Here is a 27079-nt window from a genome sequence, read left to right as displayed (position 1 = left end):
TGTGAAACATGGCCGTGTTCAGAGGGGGAGGGGGGTGGGCCTACAGCTCCGAACCCCTGCATCCTGCCTCGGGCCGGGGTGGGGGGGCATCCGTCTCACATTTGACTGGCTGCGGAACCCTTTGGGCTGTGGAACAGATGCCAAGGGCGGGGTCCCTCCTCGGGGGAAATCAGTCTTTTTAGCAGTGTGTATCCCCTGGACAGATGTGCCGTGATTAAAAACCCTGGCAAAATCTGTCAAGAGGCGGCGCCTGGCCTTATAATTAAAGGAGCACCTGTGCCTGAGACAGTGAGCTGCAGCCTTAGAGGCAGCAACACACACTGACTCGGTGTTTTGTCTTCGTCTCGCCGAGCTGCTTTCAGAATGTAAGCAGAACGTGATGACTCAGTAACGCATGACGCGTGCTGCTCAATGCCAACCATTTCAAGTACCAGATGACTAGATTTTCTATGTCGTTGTTCTCAGAATTCTTCTGTTTAAAGTTACACCTTTTTCTGTTTAACAGTACTACAAATGTTAGGCCTCATTTGAAAGTATTACGAACATGTACGCTCCAAGAAAAGCAACGTGAACAACAGAAATTGTTTCACATTTAAATAATGCAGCTTTATTAATTACGTGTGTCTTTTGTGATTAGATACTGGTTTCATTTTCATTTTCTTCATATATTCTCGTATTGCGCAGGCTAATTAAATCGGTCAATTGTGCAAATGCAGTTTGGCCCGAACACGACCTTTGTGTTTCGCAGATTACGCGTCTTTATCCTCGGCGTTTTCACGGAAGTCGTGTTCCTTTGACTTCTACGCTCCCAAGGAAAGCGGGTCTGCTAATGAGTGGCAGGTCGATCATAATCGGTTCGGAACGAGACTCTAATATTTAAGTGCGGGGAGCGAAAAGCCAGCTTAGTCTTCCAGTTTCGGTTCCCCTTTTTCGCAAGCGCTTGGAAGCAGCGCTCATTCCCTTCGTCAGATGAACACATGACAATTGATTCATAAATTTGCTTTGATAAATACGGCAGCATCTCCGCCAGCTTCTAGTGGCGAATCCAGCGCGGAGGAGGAACAGAGGCTGAACGCTGCCTTCCTGTTTATTAGAAGCTTCCTGAAGCGCTTTATCCTTCATGCATTTTACATGACACATTTTCGGCTTTTCCGAATGCTTGGATGCATGTCGCGTGTGTGTGTGTGTGTGTGTGTGTGTGTATTGAGTGTGGGAAATGCGGGATTTCAAGGTGCGCCTCATTACGCGTAAGCACGGCGTGCAGACTGACACACCGGTTCGGTCCTCTTGCGTGAGGCCGTGGGGCTTCGCCTCTGAACTGACTGCTTCCCGTGTGTCTGCCACGCAGCAGGCTCCACTCAGCCTCCGCGTTACGCTTGTGACAATTTCCAATTTAGGTTGATGGCGTTATTGATTTTGAAAGGGAATTTGTTTTACTGTTATAAATAGCTGTGCATTAATTTGCCAATTCCACAACGGCTTCTTAGCTCTCAGGGAGCTACTCAACACATTGTAATTTACTGAGAGTATTCAGACACATTGTCCAGCTCATTGTAAAAATGCAGAGTTCCTCTGCGGGAGTGAGCCACTGTTTCCCATATTAATGGTAAAATGTGCCTGAGGTGTGCATGGTGAAATCTCCACGCGATTCCGAAAAACCGAATATCTCCTTAAAAGTAACTTCAGCCACACTCGAAGGCACAAGCCAGTGCTTGAGAGAAACACCTGCTTCTCTGTCTCTTTTGAATGATTTGCTTGGAACAAGCAGTCATAACCTTCAGCAAGCAATAAAGGAAGGAATTGGAACGAAGGAATGAACTTGGCCTAATGGACGGAGAGAATGCGCCTCGGTATCTGCATTGCAGTTGGTCCTGTGCTCTGTGTGCGATGCGCGGTGCCGGGGGCCCACATTCCCACGTTTGTGTTTACAGCCCCCGGCGCCGCACAGTGGGTCACTGTTGGCGTGGGCGAACTGCGCTTAGTCTGTTGATTCAAGTTTCCATTGTACAACACTTGAGCAGGCAAGGCACGGAACGACCCAGGGCCTCACCGTGACATACCTCCTTCGGGGCTGCTGCAGCTCTGAAAAGGCCCTCTCCCCACCTTCCATTCTCCGGCGCCGCCACGGCGCGCCTCCTTCCCCTCCTCGCCCACGCGCCATCCACTCCGGCCCACGCGCCGGTCCGGGCGGGTTCTGCCGTCCTTGCTGAGGATCGACAGGAACAGCCAGGACTGAAACAAGGTAGACACGCCCCTCGGCTTCCCAGGGTCCACTGGGCCAGGGCCGGGAGATGATTTATGGCCCTTCGATATGCAGGGGCCCACTGGCAGGAGCGGACCGGCAGGCTCCACGTTCCCTGGGCTACGAACGCAAGGCGGCGTGCCCGTGGGGAAGGAGGGCTTTGGCCTGGGGTGCGCCTGCAGAATAGCACTGCTGTGCATAAAGGAAGCTGGAAGGCAAAGGCGGAAAAGCGAAAAACAAGAAATTTGGTGGTGGCTCCACTTCCTTGTTCCAACGGAATAAAAAGGCAGGGAAGGCAGTGCAGACCGGAAGTTAGCATATAAGTGGCTGTGCTGTATGATCGTGTCCCGTTTGCTGTGTCTGGGTGAGAAGCCGTATAAGGGTGCCTTGCGTTTGAAAGTACCGGCGGCCTGTAGCAACTGCATATGCAGCTGCGGCGTGGCTTCCTTTATTTGCTCTCTCTCTGCAGACGGCCAGATAGTAGCTGATTGGTTTTCTCTTCTCAAGCTGCATGTGGCTCCCTGTGTGTGTGCAGCCTCGAGAAGCAAATGTTTTCTAACGGGATTAGTTCTCTTCCCCCTGCTTGTTGGATAGTAGATTTGTTTTTCGGCAGCTAGGCAAATAGCATGGGCGTATGCAAGCATCTTGCGCGTGCGCATGTCAGACACCGGTCTCTGCTGCATGGGCGTGGGACACTAGCACGACTCAGCTCAGACCTGCGGGGCTGCTCTCTCGCTAGCCCCGGTGGCCCGCACTTCGGGAAGCGGGCCGCGTTAGCCGCCTGCAGCAGCTGGACGCTGCGCCGCTCCCTCAGGCTAAATTAGTCACAGGCTTATAGGATCTCTGCAAGGGTTCCTATTAGGGGCCACAGTGAAGACAGCACTGCCTTCATCCTGTCCTCCTCTTCCTCCTCCTCGCCCCTACCTCCCAGGCTCCGTCCCACTCCCGCTTTGATTTGCGTTAGGCATCTTGCTGTGGCAGCGTGGTGCTGCCGGAGTGGAGGCGGAGCGGCGTGGTGCTGCCGGAGTGGAGGCGGAGCGGCGTGGTACGGAGCCCCGACACTGGTGTGCGCGACAAGTGGCTCGGCTCGGCTGCCTCAGCCCTGCGGTGCTCAGTTCGACCAGATTATCTAGAAATAAGTCCTCCAGAGGGCATTTCTACCTTCGCAAATTATGGTCACATGCCACAGAGGAGAGTGTGACAAATAGCAGTGCCCCCCGTTGCTTAGTGAGTTCTCGCTACAGCCCTACACTGACATGGGCGATTCATGCGAACATGGCCCCGGCCATTAGCATGAGCATGGCGTCATGATGCGAAGCTGAGAGCATAATGCGGCGGGCAGCTTTACCACGAGAAGACGAGAACGGCGGGAATCGATTGTCGAGCGCGCGGAGAATACAAATGACAGCTCTGTTCCGCGTAGACCGCCTTTTCCATATTCAGCTGCCAGCGACATAAAGGAAAGTGTTTCATTACGAGGCCGGATCAGCCAGCTGAGTCCTGCCAAGTCCTCTGGCTCCAGTATGCCACCTTCAGGAAGCCCTCGAACATGGCACCGCTGAGCCGGCTGGATTACGGCATGGCCAGGGTCCCAGAAGGCCTCACGTGAAGGCTGCACCAGCCTCGGTAATAGCTCTGCAAGCATTTTTTTTATTTTGATATTTTTTTTAACACTGGCAAATGAGCCAGCTGCCTAACGGGCACTGCATTTACGTTTGACAACACCATCATTCCCTTTGGAACTCAAATTAACGGTGCTAAATTGAATCAGCTTATTTCTGGCTATTTTAAACCCATCACGGATTGGCTAGAGGGGGAGGAGGAGGAAGAAAGAAAAATAAAAGCTAACGAGAGAGTGATGACTGTCCGGGCTTATCTCTGGCCTGGGTGAGTGTGAAGGTCGCGTGCTGGGACACCTATTAGCGAGGTGTTTGCGAGCAAACAGACTGGTTCGGCTGGCGGGCCTGCGCGTCCCCTGTCCCCCGGCTAAAGGTCAGCCTCTCTGGCCCCCTCTCGCGGCTCTTCAGCCCCCCCCCCCCCCCCCCCCCCCCCCGCCCCGTGAACTGGAAAGACATATTTGCCTTTAATCAGTGCTATCTCCTCACTGCACGCCACACTGTTCCTGGCTGCCTGTCTCTTATCAGATAGCTGCAGCTATAGCGCAGGGAAAAAGCCTGTGGTTTGAATTTGCCTTACAGGCTTTTTCCGGCTCTTTATTCTAAATTAGCTTCCCTCATAACATTCGCTTCCTTCTTACCACTCTGTGGCTGGACCCGAAAATGTAGGGCAGGCGAATTCAAAGCCCCTATGCTAATGAAGAGGGAGTGTTAGCCAATGGCGGGGGGGAGGGGGTGTAAATGCATGTCCGGGAAAAAAAAGGAAAAAGGATGGAACAGCATGGTTGACTGTGTTTTGATGAAGTCAGTGAGATGCTGGGCTAGGCTGGTCGCTCCGTGTCGTGACGATTTTAAAAACTGCAGGCTCCATGGTGCATCCCTGACTTACTGAAGCAAAAAATCCTGACGAGTGAAGAATCTCCCTCCACACCTTGTCATTCCTTTGTGTTGGAAAGAATGTCAGACTCCTGTCTCATTTTCTAAAAATGATTTTACGTGTTTGAGCGCTAGTACAATGGAGACGTTTCAGAACGTTCACCCTCACATCAGCTGCATGAATGGACCCCCATGAGCAATAATCATCCAAAAATAATTGGCGTAGTCTAAATTGAAAGGCAACTTCAGAGCAAATAGCTGAACATGAGACTATGATTGTACCGAATGTTGTCGCCTTATGCTAGCCTCCTCTGATGTTTGCGCTGATTATCTCAGTCAGATTAGGTGCTGAGGGCTTAATAATCTTCAGGCATCTTCCTTCCAAAGATGTGCTTTTTATTTTCTGCCAAACAGCATCATCCAAGGGTTCAAACCAGGAGCCACGCTGTGGTTTTTTATTAAAAACACCGCTGCTCCTCCGCGCTGTGGTGTTTTATTAAAACACAGCTGCTCCACCTTTGATCACAAGGCTCCATTTTACAAACCCAAATCTCAGGCACGGAGACAAAACTCCTCCTTCTGCCTGAGAAGGCATTTTCAACCTTAATGTCCTTATGCCGCAATATAACTCACGGAGGATACCCGAATAAGGGCACATACAGTGGCTGTATCTGATATGCATCATCTTCTGGCAGCCACGCAAACACCTATGAATCATTCTCTGTAGGGTTTTAATGGTGCTTCAGAGGTGTTCAGCATTCCCCTGTATCATTATTATGAAGAGCATATGCAGTATTCCGAGCACTCCTTTATGAAAGCCATAAAAAGGACAGCCTTGCATGTTTTTGGCCCAGTCAAATGCATCGGATCATGGGATATGTGAGGTGCGAGGTGGTGTCAGGCAACGTCTCCGTCAACCTCCCTCCCTCCCTCCACCCTCCCTGTACACCTCTGCCACCATCTTAGCTGCGTGTGTGTGTATGTGTGTGTGTGTGTGTGTATATACACATCGGGGGGGGGGGTTCTATTTTAGAAAGATGTCAGGGTAAGGAGTGAGAAGGAGGGAGGAGAGATGGAGTGCGTGATGGTGACATTACGCCCTCTCCTTCACCTGCTCCCTCTCTCCTCCGGTCTGCATCCCTTCCTCCTGCTCCTCTCCCTCCCCGGCCTGTGCTTTCCCAGCATGGGAGGCAGCCGTGGCAGGCAGGCCTCCGTGCAGCCCACTGGCTGGGTGGGCAGGTATGGGGTCAGTGAGCAGCACTGGGAGGGGGCATGAAGAAGAGGGAGGAGAAAACAGTACTACAGTGCAAGGGCAAATCCAGGTGGAGCCCGCGGGGCTGCTTTAACCTTGGCCCAGGCAAGGAGAAGACTTCTGGTATTATTAGCTTTTGCACCTAAATGCAAGTGTCATGTATCAGAAATGACTAAAGCTCTCCAGCAGGCATGCTGCTGCTGCAGCTAGAGTATGGCCTGTTCTTCCCTCTTGAGTCAAAGCACTTTTGCTAATAGCTCAGCGGGCTGTTCGAGGGGATCGTGTCTGAGTGGTGAATGTGCAATGGTGTTAAGCAGGAGGCAGGACTCTGTTGCTATTCATCGAGCTTCTTTGGAGCTTATTGCTCCGCTCAGCTCATTCTGGGGGGAAACACAGAGAAGAATATGCCTGAGAATATATCACTGTAATATGTATTATAATGTTGCTGTTTGTGCCCTAGTTTGAACTGAGTTGCTGGCTGGATTTCTTATATTGTCCTTTCCGAGTGTGCAAACAAAGTGGAAGGAGCCCGGTTTGGAATGGGAATTGTCAGGGGTGACTCAAAGGAGCCACGTTCGGCGTGGGGAGTGTCAGGTATGACTGAAAGGAGCCCGCTTTGCAGTGTGGAGTGTCAAAACTGACTGAAAGGAGCCTGGTTTGGAATGTGGAGTGTCAGGGGTGACTGAAGGAGTCCGGTTAGGAGTGAGGAGTGTCAGGGTGATTGAAAGGAGCCACTTTCGGAGTGGGGAGTGTCAGGGATGACTAAAAGGAGCCCTGTTCACAGTAGGGAGTTTCAAAACTGACTGAAAGGAGCCTGGTTTGGAATGTGGAGTGTCATCACTGACTGAAAGGAGCCCTTTTCCAAGTGAGGAGTGTCAGCACTGAAAGGAGCCCAGTTCCGAGTGGGGAGTGTCAGCGTTGACAAAAAAGAGCCTGATTTGGTGTGGGGAATGCCAAGGGTCACTGAAAGGAGCCTGCATCGGAGTGTCATAGCTGACTGAAAGGAGCCCAGATTGGAGTGGGGAGTGTCTGCTTTGACAGAAAGAAGCCCATTTCTGAGCAGGGAGTGATACCACTCACTGAAAGGAGCCTGGTTGGAGTGGGGTGTTTCAGGGGTGACTGAAAGGAGCCCGGTTCCGAATGGGGCGTGTCAGCAAGGATTGAAAGACACGTAGTCACTCGCAACGCTCTCCAGCTCTGGGCCTTCACTGCAGCCAAGTCTTGTTTCTGCAGGACTCCTGGCATTTGGTGATTGTAGCGCACTGTTTGGTACGCTAGCCAGCAGGGACACTGCACTGACAGGTGATCTGTCCTGAACCTTGTGGAGCCGCCCGCTTGTTACCGGCTGCCCCAGGGATATTACTCATCCAGCCCAGCCCTTCCCTGGCTGCCGCTACACCGGGCCTGTGAACCCTAAACCAATGACAGTCCGCTTTTTTGTCTAGCAAGTCCTCCTGCTGTTGGCTAGTTCACTCCCCCAGAATCTACCGTGCTCTTATCTGTCTAGCTACCAAGTGCCAGGCCTTCACATGAAAACAAAGCTTGGCTGGCCTGCCTTACATGCTCTCGATTTGCGCGGATGGACACTCCCTCCAGAGCGAGTCAGGGAGGGAAGGATGGAGTAATGTGAAGCAGGGAGACATGGCAATAGTGGCCAAATGAAGACAGGTACAGCATCTGCCATCCAATAATGCACCGCTGTCTTGGGAGTTTAATGTCTGTGACCTTAATGAGGTCAAATCCCACATTATTTTAATGTGAAAAGAGGGCTCTTGAGTATGTGTGTAGAGTCTGAATTAAATGTCTGCTCGAGAAAACCATCTGACAGGTATGTAGGAGGTCTTATATCGCATTTACAACAATGTAATCATTGTTTCCGTCTCAAAAGATAATTTGGATATCCCAGGTCTCAAAGGAACCTATTTCCTCCGAGCATGTAGACAAGGTATGCTTCGGCAGACTGGCTGACAACGTACTACAAGGCAAACAGTCAAGTATTGGACGAGAGGGTGTCAGGAAGCGGGAGCGACAGAAAGGAAGTGAGATAAAGAGAAAGAACATGGGAGGCTGACAATGAGCACATGGCAAGATTCAGTCCTCCCAGTCCTCCCTAACTGATAACATTGAGCTCTAGACCGTCAACCTTTTGGCAACCTTCTGTGATGGATAAAAGCAATGCACGTTGTTTTTATCCATCGCAACCTAAGTAGAGAAAAGCAGAACACACACCGTGCGGCGTATTATGTATACCTACTAGCAAGCTAGTACTACAAAATATTTGAATGTATATTTAGACATCTGATTCAAACCAGGATGCGTTGTAGCTCACAATTCCCATGCACTGCCAGAATTAGCAGAGTATGTGGGAGTGCCACGCACGGTCCGCATTAGAAGTTGCATTAGCGGTGAAAGCTTCTTAGAAAAGTTTCGGCTGGAGTTTGCTTGCCTCCACTCTGTTCATAAGTACCACATACAAACTAGTTTGTGTGGTAAGGAGTTTTGGATAACAGACTGGTACGGATCCACTGACGCTTGCTTGTTATTCCTGTCCTTCAGGCTGGGGAACATGCTCTGTATTCATCCTGGCTTCCGTTTGATATTTGTCAGGCATCAGCATCTAAATGAGAACCTGTCAGTTGAGGTCAGACTGAAAGAAGAATATATCCAAACTCGGAACGTGTGTGGGAGTTTGATCAGCCGAGCTTTGCGGTGTCCGGGGGGGGGGGGGGGTGTATCCGGTCAGCTCTTCGATTCCCACCAGCTGTGGCCATCGCGGAGTGTGCAGACGCTGCAAAACAGTAGAGCTGTCCCCTCCGCATCCCGCGTCCTGCCCCATTAGCACGCCGACCCATAATTCCCCAATGTGGCCAACGGGGGCTAGCAGCAACGCTGACCCCCCCACCAAACCCCCCACCCCCCACCGGACGATGTCCTCGCGGCAGTGCCACCTAGAGGCGGCCCACGGTAAAGAACAGGTGGTGGCTGGAGATGAGCGTCCGTTTAAAACAGAAACAGCCAGAAAATGTCAGAACTGATACATGTCAGTGTAACGCCGGCGAGGGAGGGAGAGAGAGAGGTGAGGAATGTAAAACATGGGGACACACTCCATTTGCCACCTGTATTACAGAGGACACTGCCCTCCCCTCTCCCAAGGGTGAGTTACTGCAGCATGACCGGGCGGACAGATGTGCCCCTTCCCTCCATTCTCCTAACCTTTCTGTTTCATCCCTCTTTCCATGCCTCTTTCATCCGTTCCGTTTTTCTCCGACCCTCACTGTTTCTGAATGTGAATGTGTTCTCTCTCTCACAGGAGCAAGGGAAGATCGGGGTGATATTTAACGTGGGCACGGATGACATCGCTATAGACGAGCCCGCGGTGGTGGTGAGCGACGGCAAGTACCACGTGGTGCGCTTCACACGCAGCGGTGGCAATGCCACCCTCCAGGTGGACAACCAGCCAGTCATTGAGCGCTACCCATCAGGTAAAATCCCGCTGCTGTCCGGAGCGGGGCGTCGGGGGGGAGGGGGCGTGCCCCGGGATGTGGGGCGAGATGTGTTGTCTGATATGCTGTTTGTGTGCTGGAGAGAGGACGAAAACACAAGGAACAGTTGCACGTGAGCAGGGGCACGTGAGAGAGAGAGAGAGAGAGAGAGAGAGAGAGAGAGAGAGAGAGAGAAAGAAAGAAAGAAGAGGCACAGCCAACCCTGAAGTCATGCGATTATCACCCCCAGAATAAACTATGGAGACTGCATTTTCGTGCTCCTAAATCTGAAGGATACTGTTTGAGTCTTTGAGCCTTTGGCATCAATTTAGAGGCATGTTGGAGGCATGCCTTGTGCCATAGAGCAAATTGATTTATATTTGTGAATGCGTGCTATTAGGGTTTGAAGTGTGCCATTTTGCCACTCCACCTCTTCCTAGGCTGTCTGAGTCACCGCGTGGAGGGCCCAGATAACCACTGCATGAACAATCTAATAACAATTGCAAATTGACATATTTCCCTTCAAGCTGCCTTTCCTAATACATTCAGCCCAAGATGTATTTGGATCCTTTACAGTATGTAGCTAGCCAGCTTTGCGGTGGGCAGACTAAGGAGGGCATCTGTGTGGCAGTAAATACATTCCTCCAGAAAAACTTAGAATCACAAAGCTGCCTCTCATTTTCACTGCCAGCCAAAACACCTCAGTTGAATGCCCGAGGAAAGCTTCTGTTCTTAAATGTAGCCTGCTTTAGGAGTCCTGACTCGGGACTAAACGAACTGCGTCCTGTAATAAAATTAAAGCGTACCGAAGCTAAAATTCTCTAACCCCATGTTACAGCCCCTAATTGTTCTGGTGATGATGGTGCTATTTTCACTCTTGAGCCAGAGCTGTGCTAAAACCGCTCGCTCTGTGGTGCACCGGCCTTCCCTGCTTACCCCGAGACCTGTAAGCAATATTTCTCTCTCTCTCTCTCTCTCTCTCTCTCTCTCCCTGTGTGCTCAGGGTCTCACCTCCCTCTCATAGATGCTGTTCCACAGGAAGACATTTTCTCTGCCTCTAATAACTGCCCCCCGCTCTCACCCTGGGTCTTGTTGCGCAATCCGTTGTGCCATATGCTGCTACACACCAGGCCCGACCACAGTACCGAGGGGCATCCTATCAAAACAGAGCTTGGGAGGGGGTCCGGCCGTATATTTGAAAAGAGTTCCACTTGGCCCTTCTGGATTCTCCCACCTGCCTGTTTTCTTCCCGATCCATAGAGTGAAGCTCATTTCCCAACCTCTAGAGGTTGAATGGCTGGACTTGCCCACTGCTGGAGATTTCGTCTGATTTCTTAAAGGGAAAATTGGCTTTCTGCTGTGGGGACTTTAGGGCTTCCCTGCCACCAGGGCTCTCCTAAGCCTCCTCAGTCGGCAGGGTAGGTGGGGGCCTTCCTTCGTTGCCGACGGATAAGCTTGGCTTCAAAGTAGTCAAAGCCCTATCACGCAGGCCTCTTTAAGCGGAGTTACACACATTTCTAGAAAACCGAGCTGAGCATCTGAAGGACTTTCCATCGTAGAGGATTTCAAAGAGTCGGGCATGGACGCACGGGACCCCGAAACAAGCAAAGTTTGTGCACAAACGGGATCTGGCGCTGTTTGGCTGAGATTAGCAACCATGATTAATTCGGTTAATTAAAACGGAGGATTAGATAACGAGATATGTTGTCTGACGGCAGATTTGAAGCTCCCTGTGGATATGAGCATAGACGGGGCCCTCGCATCTGTTCTAAGGTTTCATTGGAAATAAGGACAGCATTTTCCATGATGCTACTTTATGTTGTCAGAGAAATATAAATCTTGTCAAAACTGGAGGGCCTCTACAGCAATGCATCAGGACCCATTTTATTGGTTAGAGTGGCTTTTCTACCTTTTCCCCCCACTGCCAGCTGCTTACTCGTGAATGAGGTCTATTTCACGTTTCCCTTTGATGGGATGGCGAAGCATTTGTCACGCACGCAAGCTTCTAACAGGCTTAAGGAAGTGGGACACTTGGTCCCCATTCAGAGCACAGGGTGGGTGTGGATAGTGCGACGGGGGATGAGGCAGGCATCGCGGGATGAAGACGACGCATCGTTGCTGTAAACGGACCAGTTGCTTTTGGCCTTTGTGACTCTGCCTTATGTCCTACTGTAAGGCTGACAGAACTCGAGTTGTTCTTGCTGTCGAGATGTAACGGAGATGACACCTCAAAGCGGAATAGGCCTATTCATCGGCCTTGTAGGTACCCCCGTCTATTAAAAGTCAAAGCAAGTGCCACCGTATAGCAAATATGTCAACTTTGACATGGTCCAGACAGAAGGAGGCTTCACGTCTGTTTCTGTGTGCTCTGGTACTGGGAGGAGATTCCGAAAGGGGGGTTGGGATGAATGGAAGGAAGCACACGACAGAAGGAGGCAGGAGGAGAAGCTGGAGGTGAGAGAGCCAGAATGTGATGAGATTTTTATCTCTCTCACTCTCAAAGGGTGCTGAGCCACAGAGCTGATGCCAGACCTGCTAAAAGACCCGTGAGACCCTGTCTCACAAATTCATTGTTAAAAGGATGCTGCGGACGCGTGTGCACCATGTCTTATCCGGGAAGCCAATGCATGATGTCGATTGCCAAGAGGGGGGTTTTTTTGTTTTTTTTAATGATAATTACATATAGCTCTACCTATATTTTATTTGGATGTAATTACTTGGTTTTAAAGCAAATGCTTCACCAAGACCTGAAAATGTCTTCCTGAACATTTTTGTATTTGGCCTGTGTTTAAATGTCAGAATATATGACATTATCACTGTGGGTCACCGATGTGTGTTTTTTTTTTTATTGTATTAGAATGTGCGGAAGTTTCTTTCCCTGAAATTACACTGAAATTAACCAGATGATCAAACTAGATGTTAAACTATTACTAAATATGTTCTAACCAGACTTTAAAATGTCATAATTAGTTTTAAGCTTCTAAAATTGTCTAATAAATTTTAGACCAGTAAACCAACATAACACACATCTTAAAGCTAGTTTATACTTCCTAACTTGCTAAATCTGCTAATCTTGTTGCCATGTTTTTAACCATGTGACACTTTAACTTCCAGATATTAACCTCTAACTATCTGTCTCTCTAAATTCTTTGAAGGGAACTTTGATAATGAACGGCTGGCTATAGCCAGGCAAAGAATCCCATACAGACTTGGTCGGGTAGTTGACGAGTGGCTACTCGACAAAGGTAAAAGAATGGATTAATTAAACAGTGACTTATTAAGACTCTGTAAGAGGTGCAGTTTCCAGAATTGGCTTTACAGAATTGGCATCTCCAATCTGATGGATTGTATTAACTTGGTGAATGTGAAGTCTTTTAGTTGGAAAGCAAAGTCAACTCAGTAGCTGCTTAGAATATCCAGTATGAATATACTGATCATGTCTTGGCCCCATCTACAAGCAACTAGTCCTTGCCAAGTCCCGTCCTTCCCAAACCAAGAACTGCACCACTTCAGAGATTAACCTTTAATACCAAACATGACCCCTGACTAACCCTCAACGACACCCCGTAACTGCACTAACTGTCTGTAAATAACTTCCTGGTTTTTATGCTCTGTTGTTCTTCTCCTTGTGTTCCCCTTTAACACATCCAACATTCCTAAACATGATTTCTTAAAAAGCGCTAACTCTTGGAAAAGGGATAAGCATTCCAGTTCCAAATAGTTAAAGGGACGATTGCATTTTTAATGCTTTTTACATTAAACTGAGCATAACGTTGATATATAACTAGACTTGATCTTTAACCCTTTGAGTGTATTAAAAAGTGTGTAAATTGCTGGCGTTCGCCTAAACCCTAAGCCTCCCACACACAAAGACATTTGCACAGAGATGAGAAATTGTTTAGTATTTCATTGAAGAAAACCTCTCTTCTTGTTATGCTATAATGACTAAAGATCTTAGAGATTCTGCCCCTCACACACCATCCACGCGTCCTGTACAGTAGTGCTCGGTGCTTAGAATGTAGCAGCATTAAGTTCACCGATTCTGACTTTTTCGATTCGTTGTGCCTTTTTCATCTATATGCAAACTCTCCTGATGCACAAGCATCTTCCTTAAATGTTAAGTGTAGAATAAATACTCGCATGACAGCGGGTAAAAAATGACCTTCCTGTTTCTGCGTATTTCAGTTAATCAAATTCGAAAACAAATGCTAAGAATAACCATGTCATAAAGAGCTGAATCTGCCATTTCTGCAAGATGAAGGGTTAAAGACCATACCTGCCGTCCATCCTGACAGCCCATGCCCAATATAATCAGTCAACTTTTAGATACGTCAGAATATTTAAACAATCTACAATGGAGATCATGCCTAACCCGTGCATTGTAGATTTTATATTGTATTATGATTTAAAGTCAATAAACTTAAAGTAACCATTCCTTAAACCGCCACTAAACTTTAATAATTACTTATGAATAACTCAGAGGGTTAAACATTTTATAACTGCCAATGAAAAAGATCTTGCCACAAATATGAAGGAAATTGCCATCAGTATAAGCAAAACATGTACACGTTTGACACACACAATGTCCCTTTAACATATGTAGCATTGGACCTTTTGTAATGTCCAAACCTCCATATATCAGAGCTATGTCCTGTGTGAATGGTGTTGTATTTGATGACACTTATAATGTTGATGTATGGTATTGGTGAATTGTTCTTCATTGAGTTCTGTTTCCATAGCTTAGCCATGTGTATTGGAAACTGCTCTCTGCTCCTCACAGATTCTCCATTCATGCCCTCAGGCCTTTTTTTTTTTTTTTTGCAGTGTTCAGCAAGACTGAGTTAAGCAGAAAAGCCCAGTCCAACCTTGAACTGCTCATGTCAAAACTAAAATCGAATTACAGTCTGCTCTGATGGACATGTGAGCAGGCTAGAGGTTGCCACTCATCCACTAGCTCGGTGAATCTAGTAAAATGTTAAATCCAGTGAGCCATTCTTACTCATTCCAGGGTCGGAATTTCAACATCTATTTAAGCACCGCATCAAGACACATAACATGAACGCGGCCGTGCAAAAGCTAAGTGATTCATGATTTATCATCTTCTTCTTTTATACACGGAGAAAAGTCCAAAACGAGTAACGGCATGCAACCAGGTTTCCACATGTTGTCAGATAAAATTAATCGCGAGTCCTGGTCTTTTTACCTATACTGGCTTGTGTCAGGCTTAGTTACTGTTCCGCTGTTAAAAACTAGGGCCTACTTGTGTTGAAAGGCAACCTCTCATTAAACGTAGAGTGGCTCTCGCTAAGGGCATAACAACTGCCCACTTCATAATCAAGGGCTGCTTCCTCAGCTACACGTCAGGAATGAGTCGAAGGCTCACGTCTACCTCTCAGAAGGTGACAGAACATGTTTGTTTCTCAGTCTCTCCTCCTCTGATCTTTTTGTCTAGATGTTTTCAAAGTAGGCACTGGATCTTTACGGCAGCTCAGTTGGATTGGACGCTTTTCAGTATGTGTAGCTTTATGTTTCCCATTAGACCTGTAATCCAATTAAAGTCCAATATACTGCCAATGGAAATATTTATTGGTTGCATGAACGCGTGTGATTTTTTTCCTTTTCTTTCAGTAAAGTGAGGTGTATTTATCTTATGTGATCTGGGATGTTTTGAAACTAGGAGTCTTCCATCTGGTACATCCATTTTTGGATGTGTGTTACTGGCAAGAGAGCTAAATGGAGAGTTCAGGGGACCAGAGTCTTAATGAAGAATTTGTGTGTGTGTGTGTCTGTGTGTGTACCTGTGTGTATGTACGTGTGTGTGTACGTGTGCGTGCGTGTGTGTGTGTGTGCAATATCAGGGTCTGTGCATGGGGCCTGAGGATGAAGAAGCCCTCATGCCCTGATAACACATTAGCATTGGAGCTGGCAGATGACACTTATCCATGCAGATTAACAACAACAAGGCCTCTGAATAAAACATCCGCAAAAGCTCTTTACATATTCATAAATATTGTTTTCTAATTTTACCCCTTTATTCAGTTCATTATCTGTCACTCAAGTTCAACTAGGTTAATGAGGTTGAGATTATGATAAACTTCTGTAATGATAAGAGCCTTTTCCTGCTGTTCTTCCATCTTGGCCTTTTATCAAAGCAACAGCTTCATAGACTTTGTAGCTGATCGTGGACTCCGTATCACTTTGGCTCTTCGTAAGTCAGAAGTGAAAGGCCATTACAACTGGAGAATTCCTTTCCAGTGTCCGAATGTTCAAAGTGTTATCAGCCCATGCAGGCAGACCCTGACAGCCCATATGTCGGACACACCTTAGAGTCCGTGCTGACGCATGTCCTTTGGCTCTCTGTTTCCTTCTACTTTGCTGTCATTCCACCTCTGTCCCTCTCTCTCTCTCTCTCTCTCTCTCTTTCTCTCTCTCTCTCATGGTTCTTCGTCTCTGTCGCTGTGCCGCCCGATCGCAGGGCGACAGCTGACCATCTTCAACAGCCAGGCGGCCATCAAGATCGGTGGCCAGGACAAAGGCAGGCCCTTCCAGGGCCAGATCTCTGGCCTGTACTACAATGGGCTGCAGGTGCTGAAGCTGGCCGCAGAGGGCGACCCCAACGTGAGGGTGGAGGGCAACCTGCGTCTGGTGGGCGACGCGCCCTCCGTCCTGTCCACGGAGACGACCTCTGCCACGCCTCCGGCTGCTGCCGACATGTCCACCACCATCATGGAGACCACCACCACCATGGCCACGACGACCACACGCAGACAGCGCTCCCCCAGCCTAAAGGACAGCATCACGCAGGTGAGGAGGACAGATACAGCCGCAGGAGTGTCATCTGTGAGTCGTCTTGGTGGTGCTCAACCAACCTTGTATTCTATTAGCTACTTTAGTAACTCCAAACCAGCTTCTAAATGTTCTTTATTTGTTTAGTCTACATACTGAACGAATTATGTGCTCTCATTACCTTAAGAACTGATTTGCGATGCAGCACGCTACTGCCCGCAACTTACATCTCCTTGCAACTCTTTACTGCAAAAACATTCTAAAGTCAGAGAGGTTTACATCAGAGCGATGAGCTGAAACTCAGACAACCGTTTTGATTGCCATTTTGGGGGAAACAACTGGCTCGGTACATTAGTAGCTCACTCTTTAGTCACATTTCTGTGAGGTACTATTAGTTAGCTAGCATCAAAGCTACTCAAAGCAAGAAAAAATTACTTAACTGTCATGCAAAATCCTGAAATGTGCCATCGGCCAGCTAGAAATGACAAGAGACAGTGTAATTTACGCTGCTACAACTTTTTTCTTCAGTGTAAACTGGCCGCTAACCTTGTGTCAGTCAGTGTTTTACGACACAGGTGCCTTTAGCCATCCCAGTCCTCAGAGTCCCCAGCTGGTTTACACAGCGTTCGGACTCAGACTCCTATAAAGCCGCTCCGTGACGATGTCTATTGTAGAAGAGCTACACCGATGAAAAGGAATAATGAGAAAGAATTGAATTTATTAGTTGCTAATTTATCAAATCAAGTCAAATAAATTGTTTTGGAGCTCTTAGAGCACTACATAGCATTTGAAAAGCTCAAAGCCCTCCTAGTCCATCCTGTCCTGAATGCAGGATACCCGGTAAAAATAAAGAGCTGTAGAAGACACATAGCAACGTGGTCAACCAGGTAACCTGGCCTGCAGTGGGGCTTTCTCATATTTTGGCCTAGTGATATATTGTATTCTACTGTCTCCAGTATTCACTAAGGCAGTGATTGGATGCTCACTAATTGGCTTTCTGCCTATTTCAGATGCTAATTCTCTCCTTTTGAGTCCATCCCTGTTGAGCGTTTCCCATTTCACTCCTTGTGCTCTTTTAAATGGCCCTGTTCTTTCCCAAATCATTATCACTAATTACTGTTCTTATCAAAGGCACGGCAGGACACAGGCAGGACAGCAAAAAAAAATTGAATTAATACTTTTATTGAAAGTACTTTTTATGAAAGTAAAACTCTGAGATGAAATGTTCATTTAATTGAATCTGGCCTACGGTTTATAAGTCACACAGGTGAAACGCTGTCACTCTTAGTTGGTTTGGGTTTTTTGTTCTTGTTTCAGTGTCTTCCTTTTCCCTGAATCTATCTCCTCTGCAGCTCATTTCAAATGTGCACAGTTGTTCTTTCTTCTTCCTGCGTTTTTCTCATGTATCTGGCGATATTCAGCTTTTTGCATGTGACTCACACCAGGCTCCTCGGTCTGCCCGCCGAAAAGCTCTCTGCAACCTCACCCCCGGCATGCACGCACAGCTGCTGCGGGGCGCCGTTAATATTCGTCCTATCGACTGTCACATGTGGCAGCCCTCGCGCCATCGGGGATGTCACATGTGGCAGCCCTCGCGCGCGCGCGCCTTCGGGGATGACGCCGCCGAACTTCGGCGCTCCTCCCGTCCTGTCAGCCTTCGTTTGCACGCTGTTCGACCCCCATCGATCAGGAGATGGGTATTGATATGAAGAAAGGGCACACTCGATAACCATCAGTGTCAGTCGGAGGCCGACTGTCGGCGTTCGTAAGCGGACGGCGTCGGAGGGGGACGGGGACGGGGGACGGGGGACGGGGACGGGGGACGGGGGACGGGGGACGGGGGACGGGGGACGGGGACGGGGGACGGGGGACGGGGACGGGGGACGGGGCCGCGAAGCCGGCGTTCGCTGTGCACAAATATTACCGTCCATGGTGGAAAAGGGAACAGGAGAAAGTAAGGGATCCGGATCAGTGCTGCGCGTGCGGGTCCCAGCGCACCTCCGTTGTGCTTGCCTGTCCCAGAAAGAGAGGGAGCGATTTAAATAGAATTCTACTCAGTGCGCTGTCATAGATAGGAAATTCATTCAGGCCTTGAGATGAACTGCGTTAACATTAGTATGTTGGGGGGGGGGAAGACATCTCAAAGGGCAGTTGCTCACCTCGAGTGAGACGTTATTTCTATTCATACAGAAAGGTGGAGAAAGGCTTCCATAATATCAGCAGTGTAGGTAACCTGTTCTCGCAGTGTTCGCTGCCTCCTCACGTTGGAATGACCCACAGCCACGGTTTGGTGGTACTTTTCCACACATATCGCAAGTTCAAGCACAAGTATGAGGGAATAAAAACAACAACTTACAGGAGCAGGCATGTGTTATTTCTCCCACATGCTTGAGGCCATCTTTACCATTTTCTTGTCTGCGCTTGTTTTTTTTTTTTCCTCGAAGCTTTTGAACGACCATGAGCTCGCTTTGTACCGCTTGTATAAGCGACCGATCTGCCCTGTAAAATTCAGCCGCGGTTCAGCCTCACGAATACATGCAAAATAGAGCTGCTAAGATGGATGCCGTACCAGGTCTTGATTAAGTTATCAACATTTTGCCTTTCCCCTTGGGATTATGACATTTTAAGTGCCCTCAACTGCGAACATTTCGGTGTTTGTCTTTCTGCTATGACACAAATTAGTCATGGTAAATTTGTAAGAACCTTGCACATATATCAAAATAAATATAACCAGTGATTTCAGCACACTTCATAAACTTGTCTTATTAAACACACGTGCATTGTGCAGAATTGCAGATAAGAAAGGTCCTTATTTTACTTTAATAAATGCAGCCAGGCAAAGCTAATGTTGTGCTCTTTTAATGAGAGGCTCCGAATGTCATTCAGAGTGTTGTATGCATAGTACATCAGACTCAAAAGCACATTTATTTTAGCATTTCATTTATAAGGAAAAAAAAAACACTCCAGTGACTTTGATCATTTTATGAAAAGTTTTGATGGTGAAATGATGGTGCCTTTGATCTTTTTCAAGTATGGATTTCTCTAACTGTAGTAATTTTCAAGTAAATCAATACTCAGAGAATGAAAAGCTTATAAAATATGTTATCTGATTATTTCCATAATGATAGAGGAGCGGTAATAGAATAAAAGGACAATCTGAGCTTGTTCAGTGCACTTAGAAGGGACGTAATTACCGGGTTTAAGTTTCGAGGCTCCATAATGTCCTCCAGTGCATGCTGGGTCTCACATTAAGCCAGAGACCAACAGAATGCTTTTAGCAGAACCCGGTTAGGAATATTTGCAAGGTAATTCAATAAATAAATGGATGTCAGTCATGGCTTATTTATGTCCTGGTACTAGAGGATATTTGCATACAATAAGCTAGTAGTAGTATTTTGATGAATGAGGAAGATGTGAAGGGCATAATGAGGTCTACGTTAGCTCTCACTTTACAGAAACTTGTGAGGAAGTTTCCATCGTGACGGTTCTGTATGTTTCAGGCACCAGGTGTCGTGGGGCCTTCTGTATTGGTACTTGAGCAGAGAATCTATTATTTATGTTTATGGAGATTCTCTCCTAATACAAAAGGTCATAGTCCAGTGAAAAGTTTGAATTTATTTTCAGGTTTTGGTAGGAATTTACCTGTAGAATTATTTGCTGGCACGAAACAGCAATATAAATGTCACCATCGATAAGATTCCTCCTATACACCATGCCTAGCTGGTTAGGTGTAGATGATGCCCCAGTGAATGGAGGTACGTTCATCCAAGTGAATCGGGAAATTGTTATGACTTCCTGATAGGAGAGGACAAACTGATGCATTAAAATCAGTTACAGCCCAGATCCAATTACATGTTTTATGAATACGAGGTGTGAGTACAGAATGTTAATTTAGTTTCAGCCCTACCAGGAAACAACAGAGGTGTTCCAGCTTGGCTTGTATTTTATACATCACATGTAATACAGGGGCTCTCTGTGGGCCTACATATTACATCTCACCTTCCAGAACTTCATCCTTGGGTCAGCGAACAGCTGGCTAATAACAAAAAATTAGCTGTACATTAAAAAAGAAACACTAGCACCTCTCGGTTGAAATTAAAGCAGTAGTTAAGTCAAAATGTTGCAGATGCCACCAAGGAATGAAAAGCGAATCTTCCATTTATTCTTATCTGCTTTAGCCTGCTTTGTGGTCACCACCAATGGCCTGCATTCTGTGCCCTCCTTGTGCAGAACTCCGACGACCTGTTGGTGGCATCAGCAGAGTGCCCCAGTGACGACGAGGACCTGGAGGAGTGTGAACCTGGCACTGGTGAGTGAAGCTGCAGGCAGGCCGGCAGGTCCATGGCCCTGCACCTGAGCGCAGGCTCCTGGTCCACGCTAGCAGCCCTGCTCCACACGCACTGTGTCCACACGGCCAGGGATTTATGATGCAGGCCCCCAATACCGCTAGCCATACGGACCAATCAGCATGGAGTTTAGAAGCTATCTTAGCTTTTTAAGCCACGTAGCTCTGAGCTTGGTAGGGGGTTACGGAATGACTAGGAGTCCATACTGAAGATGTCTTGTCACAGTGCTGTGAGAGTGATACCTCTTATTAGAAAAAGATTACACTGGTGTAGTTATGTATATGAGATCAAACCCCTTATAGAGAGAGTCAGTCATTGGCCCTAAAGAATTACCTCACTGTTCAAATTTAACAAATATATAATGAAATAAGGATGTTTAAACTTAAATGTATGTCAGGATTATTCCTTTGAACATCTTTACATGTTTTCTTTATAAGTCCACATTGGACAAACTGTGGGATATCTCATCCACTTGCCCAACCTTGGTTGTCCTCACCCAAATTTGCCCATTTATATAACCTGTAAAAAGAGCTGCTGTTTGTAATGTCAGACTGCTGCCACAACAGAGACAGACGTACTTATAGTCAGCATGACACTGTCAAGTGTCAGACTGCTATCTAGTACTTTAAGGGGCTGTCTGCAAATTAAATTAAGTGCCTTTATGGTATAGTGTTATTTTAGGATAGAAACATTGCATATTCCATTTGCTGTAGAAGTGCTTAGTATGTAAATTCTTAGATAAAAACTTTGTCTTTTTTCCATAATTATGAATATATAGCAGTTGCAGAAATACTTTTAAGTTCAATAAAGCAGGATTGTGCTATTTTGAATAATTTAATCCCACAATCATTTCTCTGCTATTCCTTTGTACTAATGCCGTATTAAAGTGATGATAGCAATGAACCTTTTTGGCTGGAGTTATTGCTACATGGAGCTTACTCTAATCCAGAATGAATAGTGATCAGAGCCTAGTGTGTAAAGCTGTCATGCCTAAACCAAATGCCCCTCCACTCTGGCCAACGTACATTGCTGACTGGTCATTTCTCCACAGTGATTCGTTTCTATCAGAGACATTCATTGAGAGAGAGGGTTGATCTTACATGCTTTCCAGTAGAGTTATTCGTCCTTCTCATTACTGAGAGAATGTTGCATTGTTTACTATTGCGATCAGACACTTCGGTGAACAAAGTTTTATGATTTGACTAAATTAATTCTGATAATGATCTTGGATACAAGAGTCTCCTTACAACTGTCAGTGATCTGTATTTTCATCTAATCTATAATCTCAAGAATCAAGAGTTCCAAAGAAGATTGATGAGTTTCTTATACCAAAGTCACTTTCTGTTTTTCTTATTAGCTTTCTGCTATTCCTTATTTTTACACTAACGTTGCTTTAAATACTCCACTGAAGAAAGGAATGCCCTCCATCATATTAATGTCTTTATGCACAGAGAGAATCGCTGAATAGAGAAAGCCTTACATTAGCAGTAAAACAGCAGTTGACCGCCAGTATAAATGTTCAATGTTCTTTTGCATAGAAATACAGCTAAAGCAATATGGAGGGGAGAAAAGTGGTGTTTATAAGGGACCATCTTACACAGCTTTCTTTTTTGTAATTTGCTTTTTTTCCATGCAAAAATCATGCGGCCTATTTGTTGATGTAAGTGACCCAAACTCCATGGCTTGCTATTTTGTTTTACCAAAGAGGAACCAGGAACCAGCTTACTGTTTATTCCAGCAGCCACCAGAACATATGCTAAGGTTATGTTTATGTGTCAGTTTTGGAATATTTTGGAATACCTCTTATTGTGCAGTATGTAGCTTAAGAATGTTACCATTGTTGAGTACTGTTAGATAATGTCATAGTTTGTAAGTCTAAATCCAGGTGGTGCTGATAAATGAGCTTCTAGCGAATTTACTAGATGTCTTTGTTCTGCGCTCATTCTTGCTCCTCTTACCTTCTTCTCCTCTGTTTCTCACCACAGGAGGTGAATTAGTGTTGCCCATAATTACCGTGGACACCCAAGATCCTCAGCTTGTGGCCACCCATTTCCCTGCGATCCCCCCTCCCCCAACCTCCCTCAGCCCCCTCCAGACCACCAAAGAGTCCCTCACCCTGTCTGACCCCCGACCGCCATGCCCCCCAGACCAGGAAGACTGTGGCGACCCCATGGAGGTGTCTGCCTTTGGCTCAGGGGAAATGACTGAGTCAGATGACGAGGATTTCTATAAAAACTCCCCAATGGTCACTGACAGGACAGTCCTGCCTCCCCCCCCTGCCGTGGGCAAAAGTGGGGGCCTGAACCCCAGTGGCCGTCGCCCCCCTGCCCCTCCCGCCCCTACCACCCACCCCGACCAGCTCCACATCCCCGCAGGTAAAATGAACACCCGCGACCAGGTGCTGCTTCCCCCCGCTCCGTCCTCCCGCCTCACCCCCGGACTAACCTACCCGCCCGATTTCCCCCATGTGCCCACAGCTCGCCCCACAGCTCCAGTTGAGAAGAGCCTCCCCGGCGCGGTGGAGGTGATACGTGAGTCCAGCAGCACCACCGGCATGGTGGTGGGCATCGTAGCAGCCGCAGCTCTCTGCATCCTCATCCTCCTCTACGCCATGTACAAATACCGCAACCGCGACGAAGGCTCCTACCAGGTAGACCAGAGCCGCGGCTCTGGCACAGAGAGTAACGGGGCCGTGGTCAAGGAGAAGACGCCTGGCACCACTGCTGCTGTGGCCAAGACCGTCACTAAGGGGAAGAAAAATAAAGACAAGGAGTATTATGTCTGAGGCAGGAGCGGGTTGACGGAAGGAAAAAGAAAGATACAGAGAGAGAGGGGGAGAGAGCGAGAGAGCGAGAGAGCGAGAGAGCGAGAGAGTGAGAGAGAGAGAGAGAGAGAGAGAGAGAGAGATAGTGAGCTGAGGATTTTATTACCTCTTTTTCATCATCAATCATTTAAGTCCCTCATTCTTTTATTGAAATGTAACGTTTTTTTCTTAATGGCTCAGTAAGGTGAGAAGTAAGGGGAAATAGTGCTAAAGGAGTTAAATGCCCATATCTTGGGTGTTTTACAAAGCCTTTTTAACCTCATTTAATCCATTTTACCTCTCAAGGAAATCTTTTATTACGTTGCTAAAGGATGACATGCTAATAGTTCTCTTTGCAATTAAAATTTCTGTTTCCAGAGTGCAGGCTTCCTAGATGTTAATGAGTCACTTGTGAAGAGAGGAAGAACGTGACCCGCCCCGCTGGTTTCACAGCAGTGGTCTCTAGTGCCAGCTACTTGGCATTATCTATCATGCTAATTTTTTAATACTTTGGCTTTTTTAATATACAATCAATCGAATCCTAAAATTTGAATCATGGAAAAAAATATATTAGGCTTGATGTTACAATTCACACTGAACAGTAAATAATTGTGAAGTATTGGGAAAGTGCGTGTTCTTGTGTCACTGCTTGAATATCGAGTTGATTAAATATATTTTCTCACAGAGTTAATTATGCTCGTAGTAAGAAAAATGGGCCAACAGTATTTAAACTCAACATTTCCTTGAAAACACTGATTATTTTATGGGGTAATAGAAATGTTTGGAATATGTACTGTGCAGTTTAACTTTTGGCAAGTTTTGGTCAAGTTGAAAAATGGGAGTAGAGTAAAATGCGAAGTAGTAGTAGCATGTGGTTCTATGAGAAATCTATATGATCTGTATGATTCATATAGCCCATAAAGCATTTTATATTTCATTCTAAAGTCTGTACACCTTATAGTCACTAGGCTACCATGACATTCCCTATGTTTAAAGGTTATAGCTTGAATGTGATTCTGTGAGGGTCATAGGTACCGCAAAACCCCCGAAAGAGCTGTAGGAGGTGTGTGAATGTTGGGTGCTCTCTCTCTCTCTCTCACTCTCCACGGTGCTATGATGTTCGTTATCTATTAGGCTACTCATTGGTGTTCCATGCATGATGTATTCACATTCAACTTTCAGATCGGAGAGTTGTTTGATATGAAATCAATAGGTTGATTTTCATCCACTGGAGAACTTTCGCCCCATTGCTGGAGGGATTCATAGCGCCAACTTGTCATGGAAGAAAAGGGTCTTGAGTAAAGAAACCTAAGAAAGCTGGAGATATTCGCATCATTAAAAGACACTGTACTTATGTAAATTCAAAAAATTTCTGTGGAAGTTGCTGACAGTACATCAGGATACAGGTTTGTGTGTATGCGTGTGTGCGTGAGTGTTTGTCCCTGTTCATCCTCAGGCATGAGAAAGACACACACTAGACTTTGGGACTCTTTCTCTGCCCTTATATTCTCCATGATGTGAAACTACAATGCAGCGCCTACTGAATGAGACTGGGGAAAGTGCATAAAAATGGGGGCTTGAAGGAAAGCCGTTTTTGGAGAACTTTCCGAGCATCTTTGTTGTGAGAAAGAGAACATGTTCCACTCTGTATAAAGATGCTGGCTTCCCTCCTCTCTAGCCTTGAAGGAGATTTTAAAAAAGAAAAAAAAAGTAAAGAAAAGAAAACGCAAACAACAACTCCAGAAAAGCATTTCTGTATAGAGCGCCGTAAACTTGAGTCCACATTTTTATATATAAAGAGGACACCTCCCAGAAAAGAAAAAGATTAAAAAAAAAAAATGCAGTGTAATGTCTAGATATTTCTCATATTTGACAATATTACTTTCCCAAGATGACAGTCCTTGTAATCAGAGAAAGGTTTACTAAATCCTTACTCTCAAAAGTGGTCATCACAGCAATTATTTCAGTCACATAAGGTGATTTGAAAATGTGAAAACATATTAATTAAAATGTTTGCAAATCTTTATTCAGTTTTCTTTATATTCCAAAAGGAATAAGAATTTAGCCATATGTCCCGGACTTTTTCAGTTATTTTTATTACATTGTTTAAAATTGTATTTTTTCCCAATATGGTTGCCATTTACATAGGCTGATCAGAGTATATTCCCGTTCTTACTTAATGTTAATGTAAAGTGTTCCTGTGAGATGAATTTAAATATGTGTACATTGACAGAGGAAAAAATACACTTGGTTATATACTTCTTAAATTTCTTATTTAGTGTGGTGTCTTATTTATTTTATTGTGGTTTAATACTTACAGTTCACTATGAAAATCTCTTTGAAATTAATACACAATATTGCCCTCTTCTGGATTTACAGATATCAATGTTACTTTTCCTTCACAAGTTACACAAAGTGCCAGTCTCTTGTCTAGTGATGGTATTTTGGCCTTAAGAATTATATCCAATGGTTAAATCCGGTTATGTTTTGAGAGGAATGTTTATATATGAACTCCTTCGGCGCTTGCATTTGACCAACTATCCAAAACTTTAAGCATATGTTGTGATTTGTACTCTTCACACATGTAAAAAAAATGTGCTTAACTTATTGAATTGTTACCGTCTTCAATATGTCTCCTAGTTCTGTATGCAAGTTTTCAAACTGTAGCGTCAAGAGGTTTTATTGCACCCCAGTTTCATCATCTGTTTTTATGGCAGAGACGGCTTCGTGGCCGAGGAGTAGCCACATAGTGGTGGCATAAAGCACAGCCTCTGAATTCCTTCTTGCTGTCGCACGGCTCAGATCTAAGGTCAAGGCTTTGGGCAGTTGCAGCTATGAACTTGTGCGACATGAAAGCAACTCCCACTCCTCCCACCACCCATTTCATAAGCGGGGTGGGGGTGGGGGTGGTGGGGGGTAGAAATCCCATAACATAAACCGTGTGTACACAAAAGGATGCACAGGTATGGCCCTGCAGATTGGCTTTGATATTAAATGCAGCAAGTCGCAGCTACGACATGGGATATCAGAGAAAGGCCCGTTATCAAGATTCTGCAGCTTATTTCAGCATTGGGTTTCCTGACATGGGTCAGTGTCAGACTCCAGTTCCAGACACGCCATAATGAAACAAAAGCACAACTATCGATAAAGATGACCACTAGCAACGCCGGTCCTGAGGAAAGGAGACACGTTTTGGTGGGACAGAGGAACGGGATGGCTGTGTGTGAGACAGGCACGTAAAAATAAGTTCGCCCCCTATAAAATCACATAATTGTGAAGATTTGCATGAAATGGAAGAGTCAGGACATGAGATAACAGTAAAACTGCCCTCTCATGCAATTCCACTTCTCTCATAGGGCTGAACTGAGGCCATTGTGTATTACACAGCATGTCCTTTCTTATAATTGCAGTACTCAGTGCACCTCCTATAATATAATTTGATGCATATGGGATAAACTTGAAGTACTTGAAGTAGACAATGGTTTAGTTCCCATAGCGTGGTAACCCTCACCACCCCACTCACTACCTTCATTTCAAGTATTTTGTTCCTTTATTTTAATCGGTTGATCAATTAAAGTAATGAGCAATATGACTAGGGTGTCTATTTACTCAATTTCTTTAAAAAAAGAAAAGTGCACTTATTCTAGTTATACCTAAATGTGCAATGACACGCAGT

The 27079-nt window shown here is 46.1% G+C and overlaps 1 protein-coding gene across 4 annotated transcripts in view; it reads left to right on the top strand.

Moving 5' to 3' along the window:
* Positions 1-25674, top strand: part of nrxn2a (neurexin 2a) — a 212124-nt gene extending 186450 nt beyond the window's left edge. For 2 of the 4 annotated variants that reach the window (XM_035527281.1, XM_035527282.1), the window contains 5 exons: positions 9297-9468; positions 12624-12713; positions 15944-16272; positions 20485-20563; positions 22586-25674. In XM_035527281.1, coding sequence (XP_035383174.1) covers positions 9297-9468; positions 12624-12713; positions 15944-16272; positions 20485-20563; positions 22586-23385 — 1470 coding nt within the window. In that variant the 3' untranslated portion in view covers positions 23386-25674. The remainder of the gene's footprint in view (positions 1-9296; positions 9469-12623; positions 12714-15943; positions 16273-20484; positions 20564-22585) is intronic. The other 2 variants (XM_035527283.1, XM_035527284.1) reach the window with 2 other exon arrangements.
* The last annotated feature ends 1405 nt before the right edge of the window (positions 25675-27079 follow it).

Source organism: Electrophorus electricus, chromosome 6, assembly GCF_013358815.1.
Source record: "Electrophorus electricus isolate fEleEle1 chromosome 6, fEleEle1.pri, whole genome shotgun sequence".
Classification (NCBI taxonomy): domain Eukaryota; kingdom Metazoa; phylum Chordata; class Actinopteri; order Gymnotiformes; family Gymnotidae; genus Electrophorus; species Electrophorus electricus.
This window is presented reverse-complemented; position numbering and strand designations above follow the sequence as displayed.